This window comes from Mustela erminea, chromosome 2 (genome assembly GCF_009829155.1).
Source record: "Mustela erminea isolate mMusErm1 chromosome 2, mMusErm1.Pri, whole genome shotgun sequence".
Lineage (NCBI taxonomy): Eukaryota > Metazoa > Chordata > Mammalia > Carnivora > Mustelidae > Mustela > Mustela erminea.
In genome coordinates this window covers 60,817,997-60,844,408 of record NC_045615.1, presented here as the reverse complement: position 1 = coordinate 60,844,408, position 26,412 = coordinate 60,817,997, and the positions used below count along the sequence as shown (strand labels likewise).

The 26,412-nt window shown below is 35.2% G+C and overlaps 1 protein-coding gene and 1 pseudogene across 3 annotated transcripts in view; both read left to right on the top strand.

Annotated features, from left to right (window-relative positions):
• The window catches only part of SLC9B1 (solute carrier family 9 member B1), a 62,655-nt gene that overhangs the window by 28,295 nt on the left and 7,948 nt on the right, over positions 1-26,412 (top strand). For all 3 annotated transcript variants that reach the window (XM_032333034.1, XM_032333035.1, XM_032333033.1), the window contains 4 exons: positions 5,414-5,584; positions 6,726-6,868; positions 8,270-8,397; positions 22,457-22,632. In XM_032333034.1, the coding sequence (XP_032188925.1) occupies positions 5,414-5,584; positions 6,726-6,868; positions 8,270-8,397; positions 22,457-22,632 (618 nt within the window). The remainder of the gene's footprint in view (positions 1-5,413; positions 5,585-6,725; positions 6,869-8,269; positions 8,398-22,456; positions 22,633-26,412) is intronic.
• LOC116584538 lies at positions 4,547-5,091 on the top strand (annotated as a pseudogene).

The following is a 26,412-nucleotide window of genomic DNA, read 5'->3' as shown; positions in this document are numbered from 1 at the left end:
CTTAAATGGCTACTTAATGTTGTTTCCCTATTTTGGCTATTATAAACAATGCTGCAGTGAACAGGAGGAGGGTGCATATATCTTTTTGACTTACTGTTTTTATTTTTGTTGTATAAATACTCAGAAGCAGAATTGTTGGGTCATATGGTATTTCTATTTTCCTTTCTTCTTGAATCTTTCTCTGGATTTGTCAGGGTGCCCAGGTGGCTCAGTTGGTTAAGCAACTACCTTCGGCTCAGGTCATGATCCCAGGGTCCTGGTGTCAAGCCCCACATCAGGCTCCTTGTTCCTCAGGGAGCCTGTTTCTCCCTCCCTCTCTGCCTGACACTCCTCATGCTTGTGCTCTCTCTCTCTCTGTTAAATACATTAATAAAATATTTTTTAAAAAGTAGAATTTAATTTGTCTATTTTATCTAGTTTTTTAATTTTTTAGCTTGAAGTTTTTTACAATATTTGCTTTGTGTTATTTTAATTTCTCTAAATCTAAAGTGATGTTTCCTCTTTAATTCCTGATTTTGGTCATTTGTACCTTCTTTTTCCTTTGTCAGTCTAGCTAGAGATATCTATTTTATTGATCTCAAATAATTTTTATTTCATTGGTTTTCTCTAATGTTTTTGTTTTGTATTTAATTATTTTCCACTTCAATCTTTTTCATTTCATACATTCTACTTACTTTTGGTTTGATTTTCTTATCTTTTTTAAGTTGTTAAGGTGGATGTTTTTATTGTCAATTTTAGATAACTCTTTTTTTCTAATATTTTTAAAGCTATACGTTTCCATCTGTACACATCATATCCCATTAATATTGGTATGCTGTGTTTTCATTTTTATTTGCTTTAAGATAAGTTATAAGTCCCTTTGTGTTTACTTCTTTGACTCCTGATTATTGTTTGCATAATATGTCTTTTTTCATCTTTTTACATTCAGCTTATCTGTTTCATCCAAAGTATGCTTCTTATAGATACCAAATAATTGGATATCTTTTTTTTTTTAAAGACTTTATTTATTTATTTGCCAGAGACAGAGGGAGAGAGAGCGAGCACAGGCAGACAAAGAGGCAGGCAGAGGCAGAGGGAGAAGCAGGCTCCCTGCCGAGCAAGGAGCCCAATGTGGGACTCGATCCCAGGACACTGGGATCATGACCTGAGCCGAAGGCAGCTGCTTAACCAACTGAGCCACCCAGGCGTCCCAGATATCTTTTTTTTAATCCAGTAAGATAATCTTTGCCTTTTGAATTTAGACCAAACACATTTAACATAATTACCGGTTTAGTTGAACTTATGTCTCCCATTTTATTACTTGTTTTCTGTAAGTGTCATGTCTTTTGTTTTTCTGTTCATTCTTTACTGCTTCTTTTGTGCTAACCAAATTTTGTTAGTGCACTATTTCAATTTCCCTGTTAATTTTTTAGCTGTATTTTAGAGGTTTTAGTTTTAGTGATTTCTCCTGTGTGTTATAATTATTATCTTCAATTTTTCACAATCTACTTCAGTTTAACATTGACTTAATTCCTGTGGTATACAGCAGCTTTGAGCCAATAGACCTCTATATGCTATAAATTCAACAATATTTTGTTATATTTATTGCTCTTAATAACCTTAGTTTTTAAAAATGAATGTATGTGTATATATATATATATACACACACAGAGTCTTCTATACTTAAGCATTTATTTTGTTATACTTATTGCTCTTAATAATCTTAACTTTTTAAAAATGTATATATAATATGTGTATATATTATATATATAATATGTGTATATATTATATATATATGTGTGTACATATATACGTATACATTCATACAATCTTCCTTACTTAGATATTTATTTACCATTTCCAGTGCCCTTTATTGCTTCCTACTGGTCCAAATCACAACCTTTTGTCATTTTCTTTCAACTTAAAGCATTAGTATTTCATTAGTGGGGTGAATTTTGTCTATTTTTGTTTGTCTGAGAATGTCTTTATTTCATATTCACTTTGAAGAATAGTTTTACTATTCTTGATTGACAGGATTTTACTATTCTTGATTGACAGTAGTTCTTCTTGATTGACAGGGTTTTTTCCTGCACTTTTTTTTTTTTTTTAAGTAGCCTCCATGCCCGGTGAAGGGCCCAGTGAGCCCATGCTCAATTCCTAATGAAGGAATTGAACTAACAACCCTGAGATCAAGACCTGAGCTCAGAGCAAGAGTCAGATGCTCAAGTGACTGAGCCCACCCAGGTGCCCCTTTCTCTGCACTTTTGAAATGTCACTCTACTGCCTTTTGGCTTTTATTTTTCCTGATGAAAATGCTGTTCTTAATTGCATTATTGTACCCTTGTACATGATGAGTCATTTTCTTGCTACTTCCAAGACTTTCCTTTTGTCTTTTTTGTTAGCTATTTGATGACGGTGATGTCTCTAGGTGTAGTTCTCTTGTGCTTAGTCTACTTGGAATTTGTTGAGCTTCTACATCTATACACTTATATTTTTTATTAACTTTGGGAGATTTTCAGACATTATATTTTCAAATATGTTTCTACCCCTTCTTACCTTCCTCTTCTCCTCCTGGGACTTCCTTTATGCATATGTTAGTACTCTTGATGGTATTCTATAGATGTTTGAGGCTCTGTTCATTTTTTTTTTAATTCCTTTTTTCCTTTAGTTTTTCAGATTCATTAATTAATCTCTGTTGATCTATATTCAGGTTCACTGATATTTTCTTTCACAAGCTCAAAAATGCTGTTGAGCTCTTTAGTCAACTTTTCATTTCATTGTTGTAGGTTTCAATTCCAGATTTCAATTTTTAAATAAATTTTACCTCTTATTAATATTCTTTATTAAGTTACATATTACATTTAAATTATTTGAACATATTTAAAATGGGTGTTTTGAAAACTTCGTAAATCCAACACCTGGATTCATTTACTCATTGTCTATTGCCTGCTTTTTTTTTTTTTTTCTGAAAATGGTTGTACTTTCCCGTTTCTTTGCATGTCTAGTAAGTTTAGGTTAAAAAATGAAACGTTTAGTTACACATTATGGCAACTTTGAATTCAGTTTTAGTTTCTTAAGGTGGTGGTGGTTGTTACTGTTGTTGTTTGGGTAATTTGCATGTACTTAAATTGGTGGAATCATTCTGCCCCATGGTTTGCAGCAGGTGATGTCTCTTAGTTTTTGTTTGTTTTTAGCCTATCTTCCTAGGAGTTTCTCTTTTGTCTGCATAACTTAATAGTCACCAAGTGATTTAGGGGAGATACTATGTTCAAGTCAATAAGGCTTCCACCTTCTGTCAAGTAATCTGTAGGTGGGTTGAAGAAGACATTCAAAATTGCTGCTGGTAATCAAGTCTCACTTTTCCTTTCTTGCTTTTTTTTTTTCTTTTTTTTTCCCGTACTCTCTGGAGTCTTCTCTGCGATTGCATACTTTCCCAATCAGCCATAGATATACAGAGAACTTACCTTAATCTTTCTGATTGTGTACCATCTAAGATCTCACAGTTCAATTTTTAGCTTGTCTGCCACTCATATCAACTTGAACTGCAACCTCAAACTAACACCACTACATGTTTTTTCTGCTGATTCTGAAAACAATCCACAATTTTTAACAAAATTATGGGTTTTCTCCCTCTACTCCATATCAAATCTGTTCCACCTCCTCTGACAACAAAGCAGCTGGTTTTTTATCTACCTCTATACTGGTATAACTGAAGTTTTTCCCAAATGAAGGAGTGGGGGAAAATGAGGGGAAGAGAGAGAGCAATCCCAGGCAGGAAGGCCTCAGAGTTTATCAGTCCTACCCAAAACCCTGGCTCTTTTTCTTAAGGAGTAAATTCTTCTCTCAGGGAAGTACAAATCAAAACTGTAATGAGATACTACCTCACAACACAAGAAACAACAGGTGTTGAAGAGGAGGCAGAAAAAGAAGAACCCTCTTGCGCTGTTAATGGGAATGCAAACTGGTACAGCCACTCTGGAAAACAGTATGGGGCTTCCTCAAAAAGTTAAAAATAGAACAATCTTATGATCCAGAAATTACACTACTAGGTGTTTACCCAAAGAATACAAAAATACAGATTCAAAGGGGTTCATGCACCCAATATTTACAGCAGCATTATCAACAATAGCCAAACTATGGAGAGAGCCCAATGGATAGAGCCCAATGGATGGAGAGCCCAATGGAGAGAGCATGGATAAGGAAGATGTGCGATATAACTGAATATTAATTGAATATTGAATATTGATCATTGACTACTACTCAGCCATCAAAAATAATGAAATCTTGCCATTTGCAATGACATGGATGGAGCTGAAGGGTATCATGCTTAGCAAAATAAATTAGAGAAAAATGCCGTATGATTTTACTCATATGGAACTTAAGAAACAAAAGCTACTCTAAGATATATAATGAAGTAAAGCTCATAATATTACCGTAACATTTTTAAAATGTCATATGTTTTGAGAACAGTTTAGCACTTTAAAGGACTCACATATACTTTTAAAATATTTTTTTAAATAATAACACTTTAGCTCTTCCCCTAAGTGACCTGAGGTGACCTCAGAAAATGGTTTGCTATTTGCTTGACCCAGAAAACCATACAAAATTATGCAAATCTAGAGGTTCAGATCTGTGTACTCACTTTAGGAACACATATGTAACTGCTCAGGCCAACAAGGGTATGCATATTCAAAAAGCCACCAAGTATCTGAAAGATGGTCACTTTGCAGAAGCAGTAAATGCTATCATGATGAAGTCGGTAGGTGTGCCCAGGGCAAACAGTGGGGCTGGACACAGGGTCAGTGGCCCAAGAAGAGTGCTGAATTTTTCCTGCCTGTGCTTAAAATTTCAGAGAGTAATGCTGAACTTAAGGGTTTAGATGTTGATTCTCTGGTCATTGAGCACATTTGGGTGAACAAAGCCCCCTCGATGCAGCACAGAATTTACAGGGCTCATGGTCGAATTAACCCATACATGAGCTCTCTTTGCCACACCAAGATGATCCTTACTGAAAAAGGGCTGATTGTTCCTAAACCAGAAGAGGAGGTTGTACAGAAGAAAACAATATCCCAAAAGAAACTGAAGAAATAAAAATTTATGGCCCAGGAGTAAATACTGCACAGAATAAATGCAAATAAAAATAAAAAGAGAATGTTAGTTGTCTCTTATTACTAAACATATTTCAAGTATCCTAAAAAAGAAAATAATAATAATACTTTGTTAAAAACTTGTCCCATAAATTGATAGGAACTTTGGAATATATATTAAACGGATATGATTTCAATTATACTAACAAGCAACATAGTCAACGCTATGTATCATTCATTATATAGGACTATTAATAATGACATTTGATAAAATAGAATTCATCCTTTTTATGTGTATATCTATGTCTATGTAGATATATGGTTGTATGATTTTTTTTATATTTCAGGAGTTACAATTTTTATGGTATGGTGTGTAGTCTGGTCATTCTTTGGCACTGAAGTTCTCCCTGGTGGAAATTTATTTGGACTATTAATGATCTTTTATAGTGCTATTATTGGGGGGAAGCTTTTGGAACACATTAGAATACCTTCAGTACCTCAACTTCCACCTCTTATTGGTAAGTGTACAGTTAGCTCTTATTTCTTTGTTATTAACTATATGTAAATTATGAACATACTCTATACAGAATAGATATAATTTAGAAAGATTTCAATGTAATATGATCTTTATGTATGTATTTACCATATATGTATGCTTATAGCTCATTTCTAGAACTATTTATTCTTTCTACAAATGAGCACACAGATTTTTTTCTTAGAATATTTTTGAAATAATTTAAATTTATCCAATATATGATTCCTGTTGCCTTACTGTTTAATAGGACATTTTTTAGTTAATTTAAATATATTGTAGAAAAAGAAACTCTTGGAAAAGACTGAATTTTTCTGTAGATAACCTAACTCAAATAAGTGATTAGGGCATAAGAAGGTTTTATGGCTTTTGAGTAAGCTATATGGGCATCTCTACTATGTACATTCTTGGATGCGTCATCTGCCTAACTAATATTTTATCATTACCATTACTATATAACTCTCCATCTGGACAGAGGAAAATTAATGGAAGAACAACTATTAGTGGTGTCTCATATTTTCTAAATATTCAATACATCCAAATATTCAGTATACTTTCATTAGAGACAATCACTCCATCCTATTGCTAATACCTTTTCTATGTCCACAGCACCCTTTCAGCACCTGCTAAGTATTTATTGAATCTTTTTATTTGTCCAAAACTTCCACTCTTGTCCTAGCTTAGGCTATTTGTTTTCCACTTTTTGATGGACTATGGCAGAGCCTTCTAATTGTTCTCCCCTCCAGTTTTATGTCTATATAATTCATCAAGACCATCACGTGGAAAATACAAGACTCGTTATGTCACTTCCTCCTAAAACTTTCCTATGGTGCATTACTCTGGCAAGCCGTGTGAATGGAGGCTGCAGGGGGGTTAGCTTTATATTATCTGTCCCCTCCTGCCCATTTTCCTATTCCCTTCCTTGCCCTTTATGTCCCAACAACACTGAATTACTTGTTGTAGCCTTTTAAGATATGTCATTTTTTATGCTGCTTCCTCTATGACGAAGCTGCCCTTCACCAAAGCAATGAGATACAGTGTGTTTGAAGAAGGGAAATTAAACATTTCTCTCTTCTAACTTGGAAAAATTAAATGAATGAGATGTGCTTTATTTTCTTTCTTTTAAGGGATGTTATTGGCTGGTTTTACTGTCAGAAATATTCCATTCCTCAGTAATTACATCCGTATTAATAACAAGTGGTCTTCAGCTTTAAGAAACTGTGCCCTTACCATTATCCTAATACAAGCTGGACTTGGACTCGATCCACAGGTAGATTTCTAATTATATCTTTAAAAAAACATTTTAAATATTAGGGGCTTATAGAAAAGAAAAAGAGGCAAAATTTTTGTTATAGCTATTCTAAATGAAGCCTGTAAGCAAAACTAAGAGAAAAGGATTTTGGAGAAATATTGGCATCTTATAATTTCTACTTCTGGTCACCATTATTGCTGATATGAAGAGAATCATTATGATGTGAGATCTTCATTAGAGCTCATCTTTAATTATTTGTATAGAGATACATTCCCTTGTACATCATTTGTATTGTTTGGGAGCTGCAGGTTTTCTGTGGAGAACTATTTACTTTCTAGTTAATAAAGGATAAGGTCCACTTCTAAACTGTTTTTGCTTTTCTTTTATTTTGTTGTCCAGAGGGCTTAAGTATTTTGGTAATGTTTTTGTTTCGTGATTGTTATCTACCCACCACACCCCCACAGAATATATGCCTGATTAACTTTGAATTATTATAGAAGATAATCCTTTTAAATATTTCTTAAAACATTAATATCTAGAATGATAAATCTATTTGGCTTTTAAAAAGATGATTATTCATGAGTATAACGGTACTCAAACAACAAGTATAAGAGTTTAGTGGAAATATCTCAAGATATTTGTAAGAGCATATTTTCAAGGGCCTAAAGACAGGGGCACCTGAGTGGCTCAGTTCGGTTAAGCATATGCCTTCCGTTCAGGTCATGATTCCTGAATCCACAGGGTCCTGGGACTGAGCCCCACATTGGGCTCCGTACTCTGTGGGGAGCCTGCTTCTCCCTCTCTCTGAAGCTCCCCCTGCCTCTGTACTCTCACTCACTCTTTCTCTCTCTGTCAAATAAATTTTAAAAATCTTTTTAAAAAATCTTTTTAAAAAAGAGCATAAAAAAACTTATAATTTATTATATTCTCAAGTAGAAAAATAGAACCAATGAAAAAATTCTAAATTTCTCCCTTTTAGTAAGTTATGCTGTCTTTAAGTGATGTTCTCTTTTGGCACATTGGTATTTTCTATTATAATTATTAAATTACTCAAGTTATAAGTTAAAAAAAAGTTAACTAATGGAAAAGTTAACTGATGGAAATAAACATAGGTTACTTTCATTATATTATTTACAAGGAAGATTAAGGAAGGTAGAAATAGTTATTTAATTACAGACAAATTGATCTTTTAAAGTAGTTTAGATACAAAAATGTTTTACAAAATGTGAAATAGTTTATAATCCAATGGACCTACAAAATGAGCTGCATTAGCATTTCAAGCCCAGTGGGACAATCTGGAAGACTTAACTTAGTAAAAGCTAATTACTCAAAAAAGACTATATATTTCAGAATTTACTTAAATAATTTCCTTCTTGGCCATTATAAGTTTGTCTAAATGTGATTATTTTTATATTTCAGGCTTTGAAGCATTTGAAGAGAGTTTGTTTAAGGTTGGCTATTGGTCCTTGCCTCATGGAGGCATGTTCGACTGCTGTTATTTCCCACTTCATTATGAAATTTCCCTGGGAATGGGGATTTCTGTTGGGGTAACTTTTTTTCATTTTCTCTACAAAAATATCCAGTTAAGGATGCTCGGTTTAAAATTATTGAAAATAATAAAATTATTGAAATAATCAGAATATTATATAGACAAATTTCTCATTAAAATTCTTTTCACAGTGGTAGAAAACCTTGAAAGTTCAATTGATTAGAAGCAGAGGCGTGTTCTAAATCTATCATATCCTTAACAAACTTGCATAGTCCCTTAATGTTTAGGGCAAGATAATTCACTTGATCAATTTATTCCTTCTCTCCTATTATAATCTATTTCTACTTTTTAACCCATCCAATGGCCTTTTCCTTATACGTTGTATATATATATTATATATACACATGAGAAAGATTTTGTATAGATATAGATATTATAACAAAAAAAAATACCTCTTTCCTATATCTAGTGTCCCATGTATTTTTACCCACTATCCATTTCCCTTCATGTTCCAGTTCCTCAGAGTAATAGTCTATAATCACTCTCTCTAGATCCTGAACTTATTTTCATTCTTCAATGCACTTACCTTTTGCCTCTACTTATCCATTGGAAAATATAGTAAAGTTCACCCATTACATACTTACTGCCAAATGCAATGGATTCTTTAAAGTTAATTTTTATTATAAAAGTAATACCCAAGTACATTTTACTTTTAAAAAATTAGAACTTTACAGACAAAAGTAAAATGCCTTTTAACCATGTCTTCAAATCCTAGTGCCCATACCCCTACCCAAGGTAACAACTTTTATAAGTTTTAAGTTATCATTCTAGACCTATAAAATTAACATTCCATATCATTTATATAAAAATACATAAAACAGGGGCACCTGGGTGGCTCAGTGGGTTAAAGCCTCTACCTTCGGCTCAGGTCATGATCCCAGGGTCCTGGGATCGAGTCCCACATTGGGCTTTCTGTTCAGCAGGGAGCCCGCTTTCTCCTCTCTCTCTGCCTGCTTCTCTGCCTACTTGTGATCTCCGTCTGCCAAATAAATAAATAAAATCTTAAAAAAAAAAAAAGAAAGAAAGAAAATACATAAAACAGTCCTGTTTTCCAGGGATATATGTACTATGTACATATATATCATATAAATCATATCAAAGAACATATCACTTTCTTTGCAATTTTCTCAACAGTATTCTTGAGATTATACACATTTAAAAATGTAGTTCATGGGCGCCTGGGTGGCTCAGTGGGTTAAGCCGCTGCCTTCGGCTCAGGTCATGATCTCAGGGTCCTGGGATCGAGTCCCACATCCGGCTCCCTGCTCGGTGGGGGGGCCTGCTTCCCTTCCTTTCTCTCTGCCTGCCTCTCTGCCTACTTGTGATCTCTCTCTGTCAAATACATAAATAAAATCTTTTTTAAAAAAATGTAGTTCATTTGTTTAATTGTTGTATAGTGTTACATTGTATGATAAGACCAGATTTTATTTACCCTGTTATAACAAATACATTTTATTTGTCTCATTTTGCACAAATCTGAGTTTTTCTAGAATAGTTACCTAGGTTCTGTGCATTTTCAGTTTTGATGGATACTATCCAAATGCCTTCAGCTCATACTAGTTTGCCCCATCACCAGCAGGGTATGAAAATAACTTTTATTCTTTCACATCCTTGCAAATTTTTGATATTGCCAAACTTTTATGATTTCTTCTAATCTGGTGAATGAAAAATGATATTTTATTGTTGTTTTAATGTGCATTTATGTGTTTATTAATGACCTTAAGTATTTTTATGATAAAAAAACTGTATTTAGATTTAGCCAGCTGAACTCAGTTTAGATGATCCCAATTTTGTTGGCAACACCCAAAGCATCATAGTCAGGGGCCAGTAGAACATATGCCTTCTTCTCTCCATCAGGTCATCAAGGTGTTGACCTTGGCCACATCAATGTCCTAGAGCTTCTTCACAGCCTGTTTCATCTGGTGCTTATTGGTCTTGACATCCACAATGAACACAAGCGTGTTGTTGTCTTGTTTTCTTCATGGCTGACTCAGTAGTCAGGGGGAACCTGATGATGGCATAGTGATCAAGCTAGTTTCTCCTGGGGGTGCTCTTTGGAGGATATTTGGGTTGCCTTTGGAGACACAGAGTCTTGGGTCGTTGGAACATAAGTAAGATGTGAATCCTCTTTTGTGTGTATGTGTGTGACTGTAGATGCCTTTCAGCACCGCTTTCTTGGCCTTTTGAAGCCTTTGCTTTGGCTTTGGCTTTGGCTTTCGGAGGGGCAGGGGCTTCCTTCTTCGCTTTCAGCGCCATCTTCCTAAAAGAGATTGCCCGAGTATTTTTATACTAGCCTCTTCATACCCTTTTTCTATTTTTCTGTTGAGTTATTCTTTTCTTTCTTACTATTTCAATGTTTTGTTACAAGTATTGCAAATATCTTGTCCTAATACACCACTAGATATTCATCTTTGCTTACGGTGACTTTCTATCTAAAAAGAGTATATTTAGGGGCACCCAGGGGTGCCTGGGTGGCTCAGTGGGTTAAAGCCTCTGCCTTCGGCTCAGGTCATGGTCCCAGGGTCCTGGAATCAAGCCCCACATCGGGCTCTCTGCTCAGCAGGAAGCTTGCTTCCCTTCTTCTCTCTCTGCCTGCCTCTCTGCCTACTTGTGATCTCTGTCAAATAAATAAATAAAATCTTTTTTTAAAAAGAGTATTTTATTATTTCCAGCATATTGAAGAGCAAATACATAAAACCATTCCTTGATTTTGAAAATCAAAAAGAAAAATGAGGGCATGGGGAAACATAACTGCTTTTGCTGTACCAAAGGGTTTTATTAATGTAATCAAATTTATCAATATTTATCAATATTTATCAATATTTCTTTTTCTGTTTAATGCCTTTTCATGTGTCATTCAAAAGGTCCTTTTTAACCTCTAATCACAAATTTATTTATATTTTATTCACATTACTTTTAAATTAATTTTTAAAAATTCTTTTAAAATAGCTGGAGTAGGGCACCTAGGTGGCTCAGTGGGTTAAGCCTCTGCCTTCAGCTCAGGTCATGATCTCAGGGTCCTGGGATCAAGCCCCGCATTGGGCTCTCCACTCAGTGGAGAGCCTGCTTCCCTTCCTCTCTCTCTCTGCCTGCCTCTCTGCCTACTTGTGATCTCTGTCAAATTAGTAAATAAAATCTTTAAATAAATAAATAATAAAATAAAATAAAATAGCTGGAGTTTATTACATATGAGGATCTATCTACATTCATTTCCACGTGAATAGGTAGTTGTCTCAACACCATTTATAGAAAACTTTTTTCTTGACCCCATTGATTTGAAATGTTGATTTTATCATGTAACAAATCCCATAGATTTGTTTTTATACTTTGTGTTCTATTTTCTTGCAATCTCTTTTATCTATTTCTATGTCAGTATTCTAAAGTTTTTGCTATTTTGCCTCTACAAAAACAGTATCCTCTGTTTTACACACACACACACACACACACACACACACACACACCCAACGTCTTCATTATCCATTCATCTGTTGATGGACATCTGGACTGCTTGCACTTCGTTTTGGACATATTTTATTGCTATGTCTTCAAGTTCATTGATCTTTTCTTCTGCAGCATTCAACCTTCTCTCACTCCTCTCCAGTAAATTTTTAAAAATTCAGATATTGCATTTTTTTTGTCATAAGCCATCATACATTTCTTTCCAACTTTATTGAGATATAATTCACATATAACATTTTGTAAGTTTAAGATATACAATGTGTTGAATTGATACACTTATATATTGCAAAATAATTACCAACATAACATTAGTTAATGCCTCCATCTTGTCACATAATTACCTTTGTGTGTGTGTGTGGTGAGAACATTTAAGACCATCTCCCTTAGCAACTTTCAAGTATATAATACAGTACCATTAACTATAATCACCATGCTTCACATTAGATCTCTGAAACTTATTCATCTTGTAATTGGAAGTTTATTCTCTACTAACCGACATTTCCCCATTTCTCCCACCCCCCAGACTCTAGTAACCACCATTTTACTCTGTTTCTATGAGTTCATCTTTTTTAGATTCTACACATAAGTGAGGTCATACAGTATTTGTCTTTCTCTATTTCACTTAGCATAATGCCCTCAAGGTCCATCCATGTTGTTGCAAATGACAGTATTTCTTTCTTTCTCATGGCTGAATATTCCATAGTGTATTCCATACATACACACACACACACACACACACACACCCCACAGTTTCTTTATCTACTCAGCCACTGGCAGAAACTTGGGTTGTTTCCATCAGATACTGCCATTTTTTATTTCCTAAAGTTCTCTTGGTTCTTTATTCTGTCTTCCACTTTTTTCTCCATTATGTTCATGTTTTCCTTTAGATGCTTAAGGAACATATTTATATGTAACATATTTATAACAGCTGTATTAACATTGATTTATCATTTCCCTCATCACTCTCATTTGTGGATCTGTGTTCTATTAACTGATTTTTCCCCCCAGTTATAGGTTACATTATCCACCCCTTCATATGTCTAGTGGTGAGATGCTGGATTTTGAAAGTTTTACATGTTGGGTTTTTTGGGGTTTTTTCTTTTAAAGATTTTATTTATTTATTTGAGAGAAAGGAGGAGACGGGAGAAGGTCAGAGGGAGAAGCAGACTCCCCATGGAGCTGGGAGCCCAATGAGAGGGACTCAATCCCAGGAATTCAGGAGCGCGATCTGAGCCAAAGGCAGTGGCTTCACCAACTGAGCTACCCAGGCACCCATGGTGGTTATTTTTCTTTAGAATTACACTTTGTCCCAGAGGGCAGTTTTAAATTATGTGTGAATTCGTTGATGCTTTCAAGTCTCATTTTTAAGATCTTTGGGGGATTATCTAGAGTAGCCTCACTATAGGGCTAATTTAGTTTCCTTCTACGGTGTGCCCTTCTGAGTTTCTACTGAATACCTTATGTGCTTGACAAGGTATCTCCACTCTAGTTGGTGGGACCCCAGAGGTTTTCCCAGCCTTGTGTGAGCTCTGGAAATTATTTATCCTGCTACTTCAGTGATCTTTCTTTAGGTGTTGTACTTGCCCAGATTTCTGGGGTTTTACTCTATGCCCTTCCTCACTGGTATTCAACCAAAGACACAGAGAGTCCTTCATGCAAATTTCTGGAACTTTTGTCTTTCCCGCCCTCAGGTACTCTGCTCTGAAAATTTTAACTGCCTTGGCTTTCCCAGACTCTTTCTTCTCAACTCAGCAAGTTTGTTGGGCTTTGTTTAGTTTTCCTCTACCACACCCTTGAACTTGCTCCCAAGCAGAAAACCTGGCTCAGTTGGTGGTAGAGCATGTGACTCTTGATCTTAGTGTTGTGAGTTCAAGCCCCATGCTGGGCATAGAGATTACTTTTTTAAAAAAGTAAGAAAGAAAATTTTTAGAAAGAAAGAAAGAGAGAAAGAAGGAAGGAAGGGGGAAGAGAGGGAGGAGAGGGGAAAGAGAGAAAGAAAGGAAGGAAGAAATAAAAGGGAGAGGGAGAAAGGAAGGAAGAAAAAGGACAGGAGAGAAGAGAAGAAAGAGCAGGCAAGAAGGAAGGCAGGAAGGGAGGAAGGAAAGTGTCCAAAATTATTTTCCTTAAACTTTTAAAAACTGTTCTGTTTTTCTTCATCTCCTTGCTATTGAAGAGTCTGATGTCAATCTAATTGTTATTCTTTTGTAGGTGATCCTCTGTCTGGACTTCTCTTTGATTTTCCGAAATATTACTGTAAATTATTTAAATATGGATTGTTCCATTGTCTGTGTGACCCTTTATTTAGATTTAAGGTCTTTTGTTTTTGTTTTTGTTTTTAAACAACTTTGTCTTTTTTCTTTTTAAGATTTTATTTATTTATTTGACAGACAGAGACCACAAGTAGGCAGAGAGGCAGGCAGAGAGAGAGGAAGCAGGCTCCCTGCTGAGCAGAGAGCCCAATTCAGGACTCGATCCCAGGACTCTGGGATCAAGACCTGAGTGGAAGGCAGAGGCTTTAACCCACTGAGCCACCCAGGTGCCCCAATCTTTTGTTTTTAATTAAAGGAAATTTACTTTCATTATTTTTTTGAGTATACCATCTTCTCTAATTTAATATATTTATCTTTCTGGCACTCTTTTTTTTTTTTAAGATTTATTTATTTATTTTAGAGAGAGAGTCATCAAGTAGGGGAAGGGGCAGAGGGAGAGAAAATCCTAAAGTAGACTCCCCACTGAGCATGGGGTCTATGCAGCTCAATCCTAGGCCACTGAGATCATGACCTGAGCTGAAAATCTGCTATTTAACTAGCTGAGTCACCCAGGCCCCCCTCTGGCACTCTTATCATCTAAATAATGAAACATCTACTACTATTCTGTTTTTTTAAGATTTTATTTTTTTTTAATTTTTTTTAAAGATTTTATTTATTCATTTGACACAGAGAGATCACAAGTAGGCAGAGAGGCAGGCAGAGAGAGAGAGAGAGGAGGAAGCAGGCTCCCCGCGGAGCAGAGAACCCGATGCGGGACTCGATCCCAGGACCCTGAGATCATGACCTGAGCCGAAGGCAGCGGCTTAACCCACTGAGCCACCTAGGCGCCCTTAAGATTTTATTTTTAAGTAATTTCTACGTCCAACATATTTTTATTAAAGTATAACTCACATACAAAGTAGTGTAAAGATATGAATGTACAGTTCCTTGAATGATTAAAAAATGAATATTCATTTAACCATCACCCAGATAGGACCCCAGAAGTGTCCTTATGCTCTCTCCTAATCATTTCTCTCCCTCCTCTCCACAGATAACCACTATACTAACTTTTTTTTTTTTTTTAAAGATTTTATTTATTCATTTGACACAGAGAGATCACAAGTAGGCAGAGAGGCAGGCAGAGAGAGAGAGAGGAGGAAGCAGGCTCCCCGCGGAGCAGAGAACCCGATGCGGGACTCGATCCCAAGACCCTGAGATCATGACCTGAGCCGAAGGCAGCGGCTTAACCCACTGAGCCACCCAGGCGCCCACCACTATACTAACTTCTAACACTATAATTTAGTTTGCATGTTATGAAATCATATAGTATATATTCTTTTGTGTGTAGCTCTTAAACTCAACATTATATTTGAGATTCACATATGTTATTATGTGAACAGAGTTCACTTTCCTTTTCACATAGTATATCATTGTATAAATATACTAGTTTGTGCCTTCTATTGCCAGTGGGAATTTGCATTGTTCCTAGTTGGGAGTTGTTATTACCAATGCTCTTACAAACATTCTTGTAAATAACTCTTGGTCCACAGTTTTCTATAGGTGCATAACTAGGAGTTGAGTTGTTGGTTCACAGGGTAGCTATATGTTTAAAAGTTTGGATTATGTCAAATTATTTTTCAGAATTCCTAATTTACATTTCCACCAGTAGTATATAAGAGTTCCTATTATTCCAATTCCTGCCAACACTTGGAATCATCAGTCTTTTTAATTTGAACCACTCATATGCTGTGATATCTCATTGGGATTTTATTTCTATTAACCTGATTTATAATAAAGCTAAAGAGTACCTGCTATGTTTCTTTCCCATATTTCTAATGGGCTTTTTGTTATTGTTGTTTTTTTCTGATTTATTGGTAGGAGTTCTTAACACATTCTGGATATTGGTCCTTTGTTAAATGCGTTGCAAATATATTTTTCCATTTATCAACTATCATTTTCACTCCATTAGTGGCAGAAATTTTTCATTTTTAATGTAATCCTGTCTTTCATTCTTTTTCTTCATTATTGGCATTTTCTGTTTAAGAAGTCATTCCCTATCCAAAGTCATAAATATATTCTCTATGTTGTTTTCTAGCAATTTTACTGTTTTAACTTTCACATTTAAATCCATAATCCATAAATCCATAATCTACCTTAAAGAGAGAAAGGGGGAAGCAGGCTCCCTGCTGAGCAGAGAGCCAATGTGGGGCTTGATCCTGACCCAAGCTGAAGGCATAGGCTTAACCCACTGAGCCACCCAGGCACCGCTGACTGGTACATTTCTAATATTGAGTTATTCAACTCAAACCCATGGTGTGCCCTTCCATTTATTTAGGTATTCTCTAATTTTTCTTAATCAAGGGGTTTTTATTTCTTACATAGTGTTCCTGTGTACATTTGATTAGATTTATTCCTAGGCATTTGATAGTTTTATTGCAATTATAAATAGTACTTATATATTATGTTTTTATTATTTGTCTCTGGTATTTAGAAATATTATTTAATTATTTTCTAAATTGCTTTTGTCTCCAGCAACCTTGTTGGGCTCATTAATTCACATTTATCTGTGGGTTGCTTTGGTTTTTCTGCATGTACAGCTATATCATCTGTGGGTAATGACAGCTCTACTTTCTTTCCAATAAGTATACCATCTATTTTTCTTTCTTTGTGGCACTGATTAGGCCCTTAAATATAATAATGTTAATTTGAAGTGGTGATAGTAGGCATCTTTGTCTTGACTCGGTATTTGTCATGGTTTTTGTAGCTGCCCTTAATTAAATTAAGGAAATTTACCTCAATTCTTACTTTGCTACATTTTCATTAAAAATTGGTGTAGAGGGGCACCTGGGTGTCTCAGTCAGTTAAATGTCTGCCTTCAGCTCGGGTCATGGTCTCAGGGTCCTGGGATCAAGCACCACATTGGACTCTCAGCAGAGAGTTTGCTTCTCCCTCTCCCTCTGCCTGCTGCTTTGCCTATTTGTGCTATCTCTCTGTCAAATAAATAAATAAAATCTTTTTTTTTAAATGGTTGTAAAATTTATCAAGTAATTGTTTTGCTTCTATTGAGATAGTGTGAACTTTCTCCTTTATTATAGTGAATCATGTTGATTAATTTTCTAATGTAAACCAAACTTTCATTTATGAAATGGATTCAGTTTATTTACCAGACTTATAATTTTCAACTTCTTTGTACCATTTTGTCTTAGATGTATATTTCACTAACAGAGCTAACGTTTTAAAATTCAGTCAAAGAGGCTCTTTCTTAACAGGTCCATCCAGCCCATTCCTTGTAGGTGAATTTTGACTTAACCTTGACTTAACCTTATTTTGCTTTTCAAAATATTCATGTGAATTTCATGTGAATACATGTGATTCATGTGAATTTCATTCTTTTTTCACTTTTCCTACCTTTTGTTGAATCAACAGTATTTTCTTTGTTCCACTTTTGTTTATTCCTTTAATATTTAGAAATTAGAAATTCATTCTCCTAGTAATTTCCTATAATTTTGGGAAAAACATACTTAAATTTATAACATTTTTTCACTATCCTTCACTCCCTCGTATATTCTCCCACCAGTTGATATAATCTATAATTTTACTCCAAAATTATTTTTAAGTTTTCTTTACAATGAACACTTCTATAGATTTAGCAATTAATTTCACTGCTCATAATTATCTCTTGTGATGATAATCATAATAGTTATAGTAGTAGCATACATATATATAGTGCTTACCATGTGTCAGGTACTTTGTAAAGTACTTGATAATTAATTTATTTAATCCTCACAAAGACCTATAAAGTTGATACTATTATTATTCCCACTTTTTTGCATATAAACAAAGAAAAGAGATATTACATGGTTTTCCTAACATCAGACAACTAAATAGATACATCAAGAATTTTGGCTATGGCTAGAGCCTTTATTCTTAACATCTACATTATGCTGCCTCTGCCCTTGTATTTTTTTTTTTAAGATTTTATTTATTTATTTGACAGAGAGAGAGATCACAAGTAGGCAGAGAGGCAGGCAGAGAGAGAGAGAGGGAAGCAGGCTCCCTGCTGAGCAGAGAGCCCGATGCGGGACTCAATCCCAGGACCCTGGGATCATGACCTGAGCCAAAGGCAGCGGCTTAACCCCCTGAGCCACCCTGGCGCCCCTGCCCTTGTATTTTTTTTAAAACTCCTTTCTTTTGTACTAAACATTCTTCCTGATAAGTTGATCTTCTAGTTCTTTTAAAACTGATAAGTGAATAAGAAACTGCATCCTTGAGGGTCTGAACATAACTTTGTGACTCTGTATTGAATTTTAGATTCAAAATTCTTTTCCCTCAATATTTTAAGAATATGAGTGTCATCTCTTTGCATTATTTTTGCCCATGAAGAATCTCTTATCAAACTAATTTTTAATTCCTTTTCTAGGTAGACTAATACAATCTTTTCTCTCTCCCCCTCTCTTTGGAAGCTGGGTTTTCCAAATTTTTACAATTAAAAATTTCATGCTATACAAAGTATGTTCCTTGGACAGCAACATTAGTATCACTTAAAAGTTAGAAATGCAGAATCGTGGACCCCATCCCAGACTTTTTGAAACAGAATCTGCATTTTAATGAGATTCTCGTGTAAATAATTTTCATATTAATATTTGATTAGAGCAGCCTCAGGTCTTTTTATTTAGTGAACATTTTCAAACATGTACAAGAGTAGAGAGAATAATAGCAAAATAACAAGCACCAAATATCCTTAATTTAAAGTTAATAGCCCCTAATGAATCCTAAAGTAAATTACACACAGGATGGCATTTCATCCCTATACCCTAGAGGATGCATTTCTAAAAGGAACAGCATTTTTCTTACTAAATTAACAATTCCTTAATATCGTTAGGCAAGTCTTTTTAAAATTTGTTCTACTCAGTATCTGGTGTAATGTTTCAATCAGAGGATTGTGTATCTTTTTCCAGGTCTTGATTATATCTTTTACCTCTCGGAGGTAAGAATTTTCTTCTATTATGTCCTTCGAGGTAATAGTTTTCTTCTATTATGTCCTTCTGTAATTCTCTTCTCCATACCTATTAAGTTTTCCTTATACTTTCTATGTGTTTACCTTTTTTACCTTCTATGTGTTTTACCTTTCAGTATGTTCAGTACACACTGAAAAATTTTCTCTGCACAGTTTTCTAGCTTATTAAATCACTCTTCAGCTATGTTTATATTTTTTTAATTTGGGAAATTCATTGTTAATTTCTAGGAACTATCATTAAAATTTTATGGATAGATGTAGTGTACTTTCATGATTCAGAGGATATTTATAGTTATTCTGAAGTCATTTTGGTGGCTTTCTTCCTATTATATCTCTTTTCTCGGTATAAATTCCTTCCCCTTAATGAACATGTACCTTGAAGTGATAGATTTCCCTAAATATTTTGCAATACTTTTAATTCCCATTAACTTGTGATTACTTTAGCTACTGGCTCTTGTCCTCTATCAGGGAATAGTCTAATCATGTTACCAAGCAAGGTATCTTAGAAGCTCAGGCTGAGATTAAGCTTCTTATGCAAGTAATGTATTGAGTGAGGTCCCCATAGAAACCTCTGAGTGAAGGAAGCTGGATACATTCTGGAGAAAATCAGTGGTTCCCAAACTTTACTATGTATTAAAATCACCTGGGGAGCTTTCGCAAATCCCAACAATCGGAAGAGTAATATCGGCAAGATGGCATAATAGGAAGCCCCAGGCTCTCCTTCTGGCACAATACTGACTTAAAAACATAAGAACCAGATTATCTTTGTGAGAACTCCAGAACCCACTTGAGAAGTTATAGTATCCCATCCAAGTGCAAGGCCAAGAGACACATTGGAGCAGTTAGAACAGTTCATTGCATTTACCCACTATGCCTCATCCCCTCCCTGCACAGCAAGGTGTAACCAGGAGAAAACTCCCAACTCCTGGCTTCTCTATCAGGAGGGAAAGAAAAAAGCTGGAGCATGTGTCCTACAATTTGGTTTTTTGACCCAAGGAACTGGTTTCTGTCTCACCTGACTCAGAATGCTAGCAGAAAAAAGAGTGGAACACTTTGGATATCTGAGGCCCATTGAGAACAGAAGACCTCAAAGAAATATTTGCACATCCATGTTTATTGGAACATTATTTGCAATAGCCAAGCAGTGGAAGCAGCCCACACTGACAGATTAATGGATGAAGAAAATGTGGTATATACATGGAATGGAATATTATCCACCTATAAGAAAGAAAGAAAGGGAAGGAAGGAAGAAAGAAAAAAAGAAAGAATCCTGTTACATTCTCCAACATAGATGAATCTTGAGGACATTATGCTGGGATAAATAAGCCAGGACAAATACTGTATGATTTCACTGATATATCTAAAGTGGTCAAAATCATAGTAATAGAAAGTAGAATGTTGCTAGGGTCTTGGGTGAGGAAGGGAGAAAGGGGGGTTGTTTGATGGATATAGAGTTTTAGCTTTGTAAGACAAAAAAGTTCTAGAGATCTGTTATACAACAATGTGAATATAGTTAACACTACTGAACTGTTCACTTAAAAATGGTTAAGAGGATAAATTTTATACTATATATTCCTTACCACAATTTTTAAAAAATTATTTAAAATCCTAGTATTCAGGTCAAATTCCATTTAAAATCAGATCAATATGTCTTAGAATGGGAGTCAGACATTAGTATTTTGAAAGGTCTCCAAGTACAAGGTAGTCAGCCTCTAAGATCACTCCAAGCGATCCCTGCTTTCTGATATCTATACCTTTGTGTAATACCCTCTTCTTGAATATGTGCTGGACTTACTGACTTGCTTCTAATGAACAGAATATAACAGAAATTATAGAATGTCATGACACCTACTATGCCATGAGAAGACCATGGCTTCTATTTTGCATGTTCTGTCTTGCATTTTCTTTGATTACTTATCTTGGGAGAACCCAGCTGCCATATTATGAGTAGCCCCGTTGAGAAACCCCCAGAGCAAAATACTGAAAGCCTGCTAACAGTCATGTGAGTAAAGCAGATCTTCTACCACTTGTGAGAGACCTTGATTCAGAGGCATACAGCTAAGTCACACCCAGATTCCTGACCCACAAAAATTGTGTGATTATAAGTGCGTGTTGTTTTAAGCTACAAAATTTGGGAATAATTTGTTAAGCACCTATGGATAAATAACGTACAAGATGATCCAACGTGCCATAAAGGTCAGAAACAATCGAACTAGACAAATAAGTATTTTTAGAGAATTCTAGGCTCTTCTTGAGTCCACAGGGAAATTTTGAGAGAAAACTATAACAGACTATACAGCCAAAGAAGCAAAGGTACTAAACCATCAGACCCTCTATATCAGTCAGTAATTCACAGAAGCTGTCTGGAAGAAGGAGGAGTAGGAGAAAAACCTCCTTAGCAACCTCAAGTAAGCTCTTCTTAGCAGGGCAATATTGCTAAAAAGCTGCAGGTGTCAGAGATTAGGAGCCAACAAGCGGGGGATGTGTGCACTGGCCTGCTAAATGTGTTCTGGTTGGGCACCAAGAACATCTCTACACAAGGTATATACTTCAACCTTTATAAAGTGAATGTGGAAGTGATGAGGTAAGGTACTGAATGAGATATACCAACAAAGGACATCCTGAGTGGGAATGTCCTCATTCCTCATGGGTGTCATCATCCATCCCAGGAATTTTCTCAGTTGTCTTTGCAACTTTGGTGCCTACACTCATTGTTCCTTCTTTGGGACAGACATCTGTTCCTTACTGACTTGATCAAGAGTTAGAAATGGGGTGGAGAGTACATTTGTCTGGCCATTCTTACAGTGGTACCCCAAATAGTCACCCGTTGGATTTCCTCAGATTTCTTCTGCTCACAGCATCTGCCATTTCTGTATTTGGAGCATTTTTAGAAGTATACCGTATTTTTTGTAGCGGTGTTTACTCACACACACTTGATTTATGATTTCCTTCTTCAATCTTAAACTCTTATCTTCCTGGGATATACTTGGTTTCTTATCCATTGAGGTGTCTCCTTTTTTTTTTTTTTTTTTCCTAGTTAGGTTATGAGTTTTCATATTATTTTTATATCTTCATATCAAAGGACTTAGGGATGAAGCGAGAGGCAGTTTGTGCCCAAACCAACATCTTGAAGGAAATCTTTATAAACTTTTAGCCAGCAGTAAAAAATGTGTGGAAAATTTTACCACCATTAAATGACATTGACTCAGCATTTTTACTTTTGAAGTTATAGTAAATCTGTAAAGGTTAATGTATTTGTTGTAAAGTTTAATATAAAACACTACTTTGCTGAAAGAATGTTTTAGAATTGGTTTTCAAAATCTTTTTCATAGTTTTGTAGTAGGTGCTGTCTCTCCTGCTGTGGTTGTCCCTTCCATGCTCCTTTTGCAAGAAAATGGATACGGCATTAAGAAAGGCATCCCAACATTACTAATGGCTGCTAGCAGTTTAGATGACATCATAGCAATCACTGGATTCAATACATGCTTGAGCATCGTCTTCTCCTCAGGTAAACAAAAAACAGCAACTGCCATCTTATTCACAGCTTTTTCTGGTTCTTTAAACAAGGTTTCTGGCTTTGCTTCTTTATTAACATTTATTTTTACATGTAACATCTTTTTATTCTTCACAAAAAGCTCATTCTAGAGCAGGGAAGAGAAAGTGGATTAAGAAACTACTATTTAACACACATGGTTTTATTTTCATAACCATATATTGTAATTAATCTGATAACCCATATTATTACCTGGTTTTTTCGTTCATGTTGCTTTATCACAGTTTTCAATAGAAAATTTTAAGTAACAATATTACTAGTACTGCTATTTGATATATATTTCTAAATATGCCTTTTTGGCCATCATTATAAATAACTGGTTGCTCTGTTACTCAGACAACCTAAATATATAGAGTACGGACAACTGTGTGCCTTTTTGGCAGTGGTGGGACAAGCTCAGCAGCAATTCTGAATCCCAAGATAATATTTGCTCTTGGATGTCCCAAGAAATTGTGAAAGTAAATGTTTCCAAGTTTTTTAATGCTTTAATTATCTGCAGTGTTTGAAATTCTGTCTTCTGTATTATTTAAGCACCAAAATATTTCTTAAGTTGAAAAGTAATATGTCTAGTTTCTCTTAAGATCAAAATATATAAATAAGAAGGAAAAAAAGGAAAACATAAAAATAAGCCCTGCAACATATCCTCAGGAATAATAACTGACTCTTTTTTTTAAAGATTTTATTTATTTATTGGACAGACAGAGATCACAAGTAGGCAGAGAGGCAGGCAGAGAGAGAGGAGGAAGCAGGCTCCCTGCCAAGCAGAGAGCCCAATGCAGGGCTTGATCCTAGGACCCTGGGATCATGACCTGAGTCAAAGGCAGTTGCTTAACCAACTGAGCCACCCAGGTGTCCCAAGACATTTTATTTTTTAAAAAAAGTTTTAAGTTTTTCGAGTTATGGCCTACCAGGGTGTAAAAACTTGCCAGTTTCTCTTCACCTTCTTCAAAACTCAGTATCATTAGTTTTTTATATCTTTGTTAATTTGATAGGTGAAAGGTGAGGTCTCTTTAAATGATATTTTTAATGATACTAGTGATATTTTTAAATGTTCACATTTATTGACTATTGGCATCCTAGAATGTTTTATAAATTGTTTTTCTTGAAACCTTTTGCTTATCTTATAGCCATTGTTCATCTTTTGTTCTTTTTTGTTAAGATTCAGCATAAAATTAGGAATGATAACCTTGTTTTAAGTCCTATAGTTTTCTACATTTATAATTTCTCTTTTATCTTTTTTTGCAATTCAGATTTTTCAAATTTTTATTGTCAAATGTGACAATCCTTTCCTTCATGACTAGTATCAATAATTCTTTTAAAAAATATTTTTATGTTCCTCTTCCATTGTGTCAACAACTGTGCCAAACACTGAGGATAAACAGTGAACTACAATACTAGCTTTTATAATCGCTTGGTGCTTGCTCCAAGTTCCATAGCTATTTCCACTCATTTCATAGTCACCCCACAGTATGATATTCATTTTACAGAATAGGAAACTAAGGAACAGGGGTTAAATAACTTGCTAAAAGTCACAGATCCAAAAAGTAGGGAAGCCAAGATGCAATCTGGCATTCTGACCCTAGACCCACATTTTTAAGTGCTATTCTATACTAGTTACCTAGAAAAGAAGACCATATGGTTCATGTTCTCAAGGAATTTGTGTTAAACAAATAATTACAAAATGTGATGAATAGTACATAGTGTAGGGTACTATGGAACATGCTACAGAAGATCAAACCTAATTTGTGAAGGACAGAAAAAGTAAAAAACCGAAAGCAGCTGCATGCTTAGATAATTCTCTTTATTTGTGACCATGTATACAGTCACTTAAAATGTTAAGGACTTTGGGGGCACATAACAGGGTCTGCATTTGACTCAGGTCATGACCCCAGGGTTCTGTTCACTACTCATCAGAGAGAGTCTGTTTCTCCTCTGCCCCTATCCCCTCTCATGCTCTCTCTCTCTCAAATAAATATTTTTTTTTTCTCTCAAATAAATTTTTTTAAATGTTAAGGACTTTTAAGGTTTTATTTTTTTTACATAGATCTTCAGTACATCTATATTTTGGAATATGATAGATACAGAGACCTAATCCTATCTTCTGGATCAGTTGGCCTTTTTATCATTGTATGATGTCCTTCTTTATCTCTTATGACTTACTTGTATTTACTTAAATTCTATGTTGTCTTATATAAGTGTGGCCACCCTGCTGCCTTTTGGTGATCATTTGCATGGACTCTCTTTTTCCATCCATAGTTATAAAAACTTGAAGTGATAATTCACTTTCACTCACATATAAAAATTCTAATCCTTTACATCTCACCTCTTTCCTTTGTTATCCAGGTCACAAATTATTTCTTTTTATGTCGTCTGTCTATTAATACAGTCTTTTTTAGAAATGAAATCTTGCCAATTGCAATGACGTGGATGGAGCTAGAGGGTATTATACTTAGCGAAATAAGTTAATCGGAGAAAGACAACTATCATATGATCTCCCTGATATGAGGAAGTGGAGATGCCACGTGGGGACTTAAGTGGGTAGGAGAAGAATAAATGAAACAAGATGGGATCGGGAGGGAGACAAACCATAAGAGACTCTTAATCTCACAAAACAAACTGAGGTTTGTGGGGAGGGGGGTAGTGGGGTAGGAGGAGGGTCGTTGGGTTATGGACATTGGGGAGGGTATGTGCTGTGGTGAGTGCTGTGAAGTGTGTAAATCTGGTGATTCACAGACCTGTACCCCTGGGGATAAAAATATATTATATGTTTATAAAAAATTTTTAAAAAGATTTTTAAAATACTGTCTTTTTTTTTTTTAAGATTTTATTTTTCAGAGTGAGAGAGCACAAGGCAGGTTGAGGGAAAGGGAAACTCCCTGCTGAGCAAGGAGCGCAATGTGGACTCCATCCCAGGAGCCTGGGATCTTAATCTGAGCTGATGGCAGATGCTTAACAAACTGAGCCACCCAGGCATCTCTATTAATACAATCTTATAGTTATTTTTATGTCTCTAGCTTAAATTCTGTAACAGAATTGAAAGTGATTTAGTCACCACCATTACAGTATTACAGGATTCTGAATTCATCTATGTATTTACTTTTACCAAAGATTTATATTTGTGTGCTTTTGTGTTGCTAACATCTTTCTACTTCTACTTGAAGGATATCCTTTAATGTTTCTCGTAAGGCAGCTACAGTGGTAATGAACTCCTTCAGTTTTTGTTTATCTGAGTCTTAATTTTTCCTTCACTTTGAAAGTTAATCTTGTAGGATAGTACTCTTCATTGACAGTTATTTTCCTTTCAACACTTTGAATTACCTTCACACCACCTTCTGGTCTGTAAGGTTTCTGCTCTGAAATCCTCTGATAATTTTATAGAAGCTTCCTTGTACATGATGCATCATTTTTCTCTTGCTGCAACTTCTTAATTAGTTTGTGGGGTTCTTTTAAGGCTTTTGGACTGTATCTATTGTTAATTTAATGCCTCTCTGGGGGATCAAGGTTCTGGGGCTTCCCATTCTACCATCTTGCTATTGTCATCCTGCATTTCTATTATTTTTTCATGGAAAAACATTTCTAAAATATATGTATTTACACACTTCATTGAGCTAAAATACCCACAGCATAACAATTTTTTAGTGTGACGTGGGATTTTTAAAAGTTTTTACTCTGAACTACAGATATAGGTACATAAAAATATGTTGGAAACTCAATTTACTGCTGACTCAAATATTC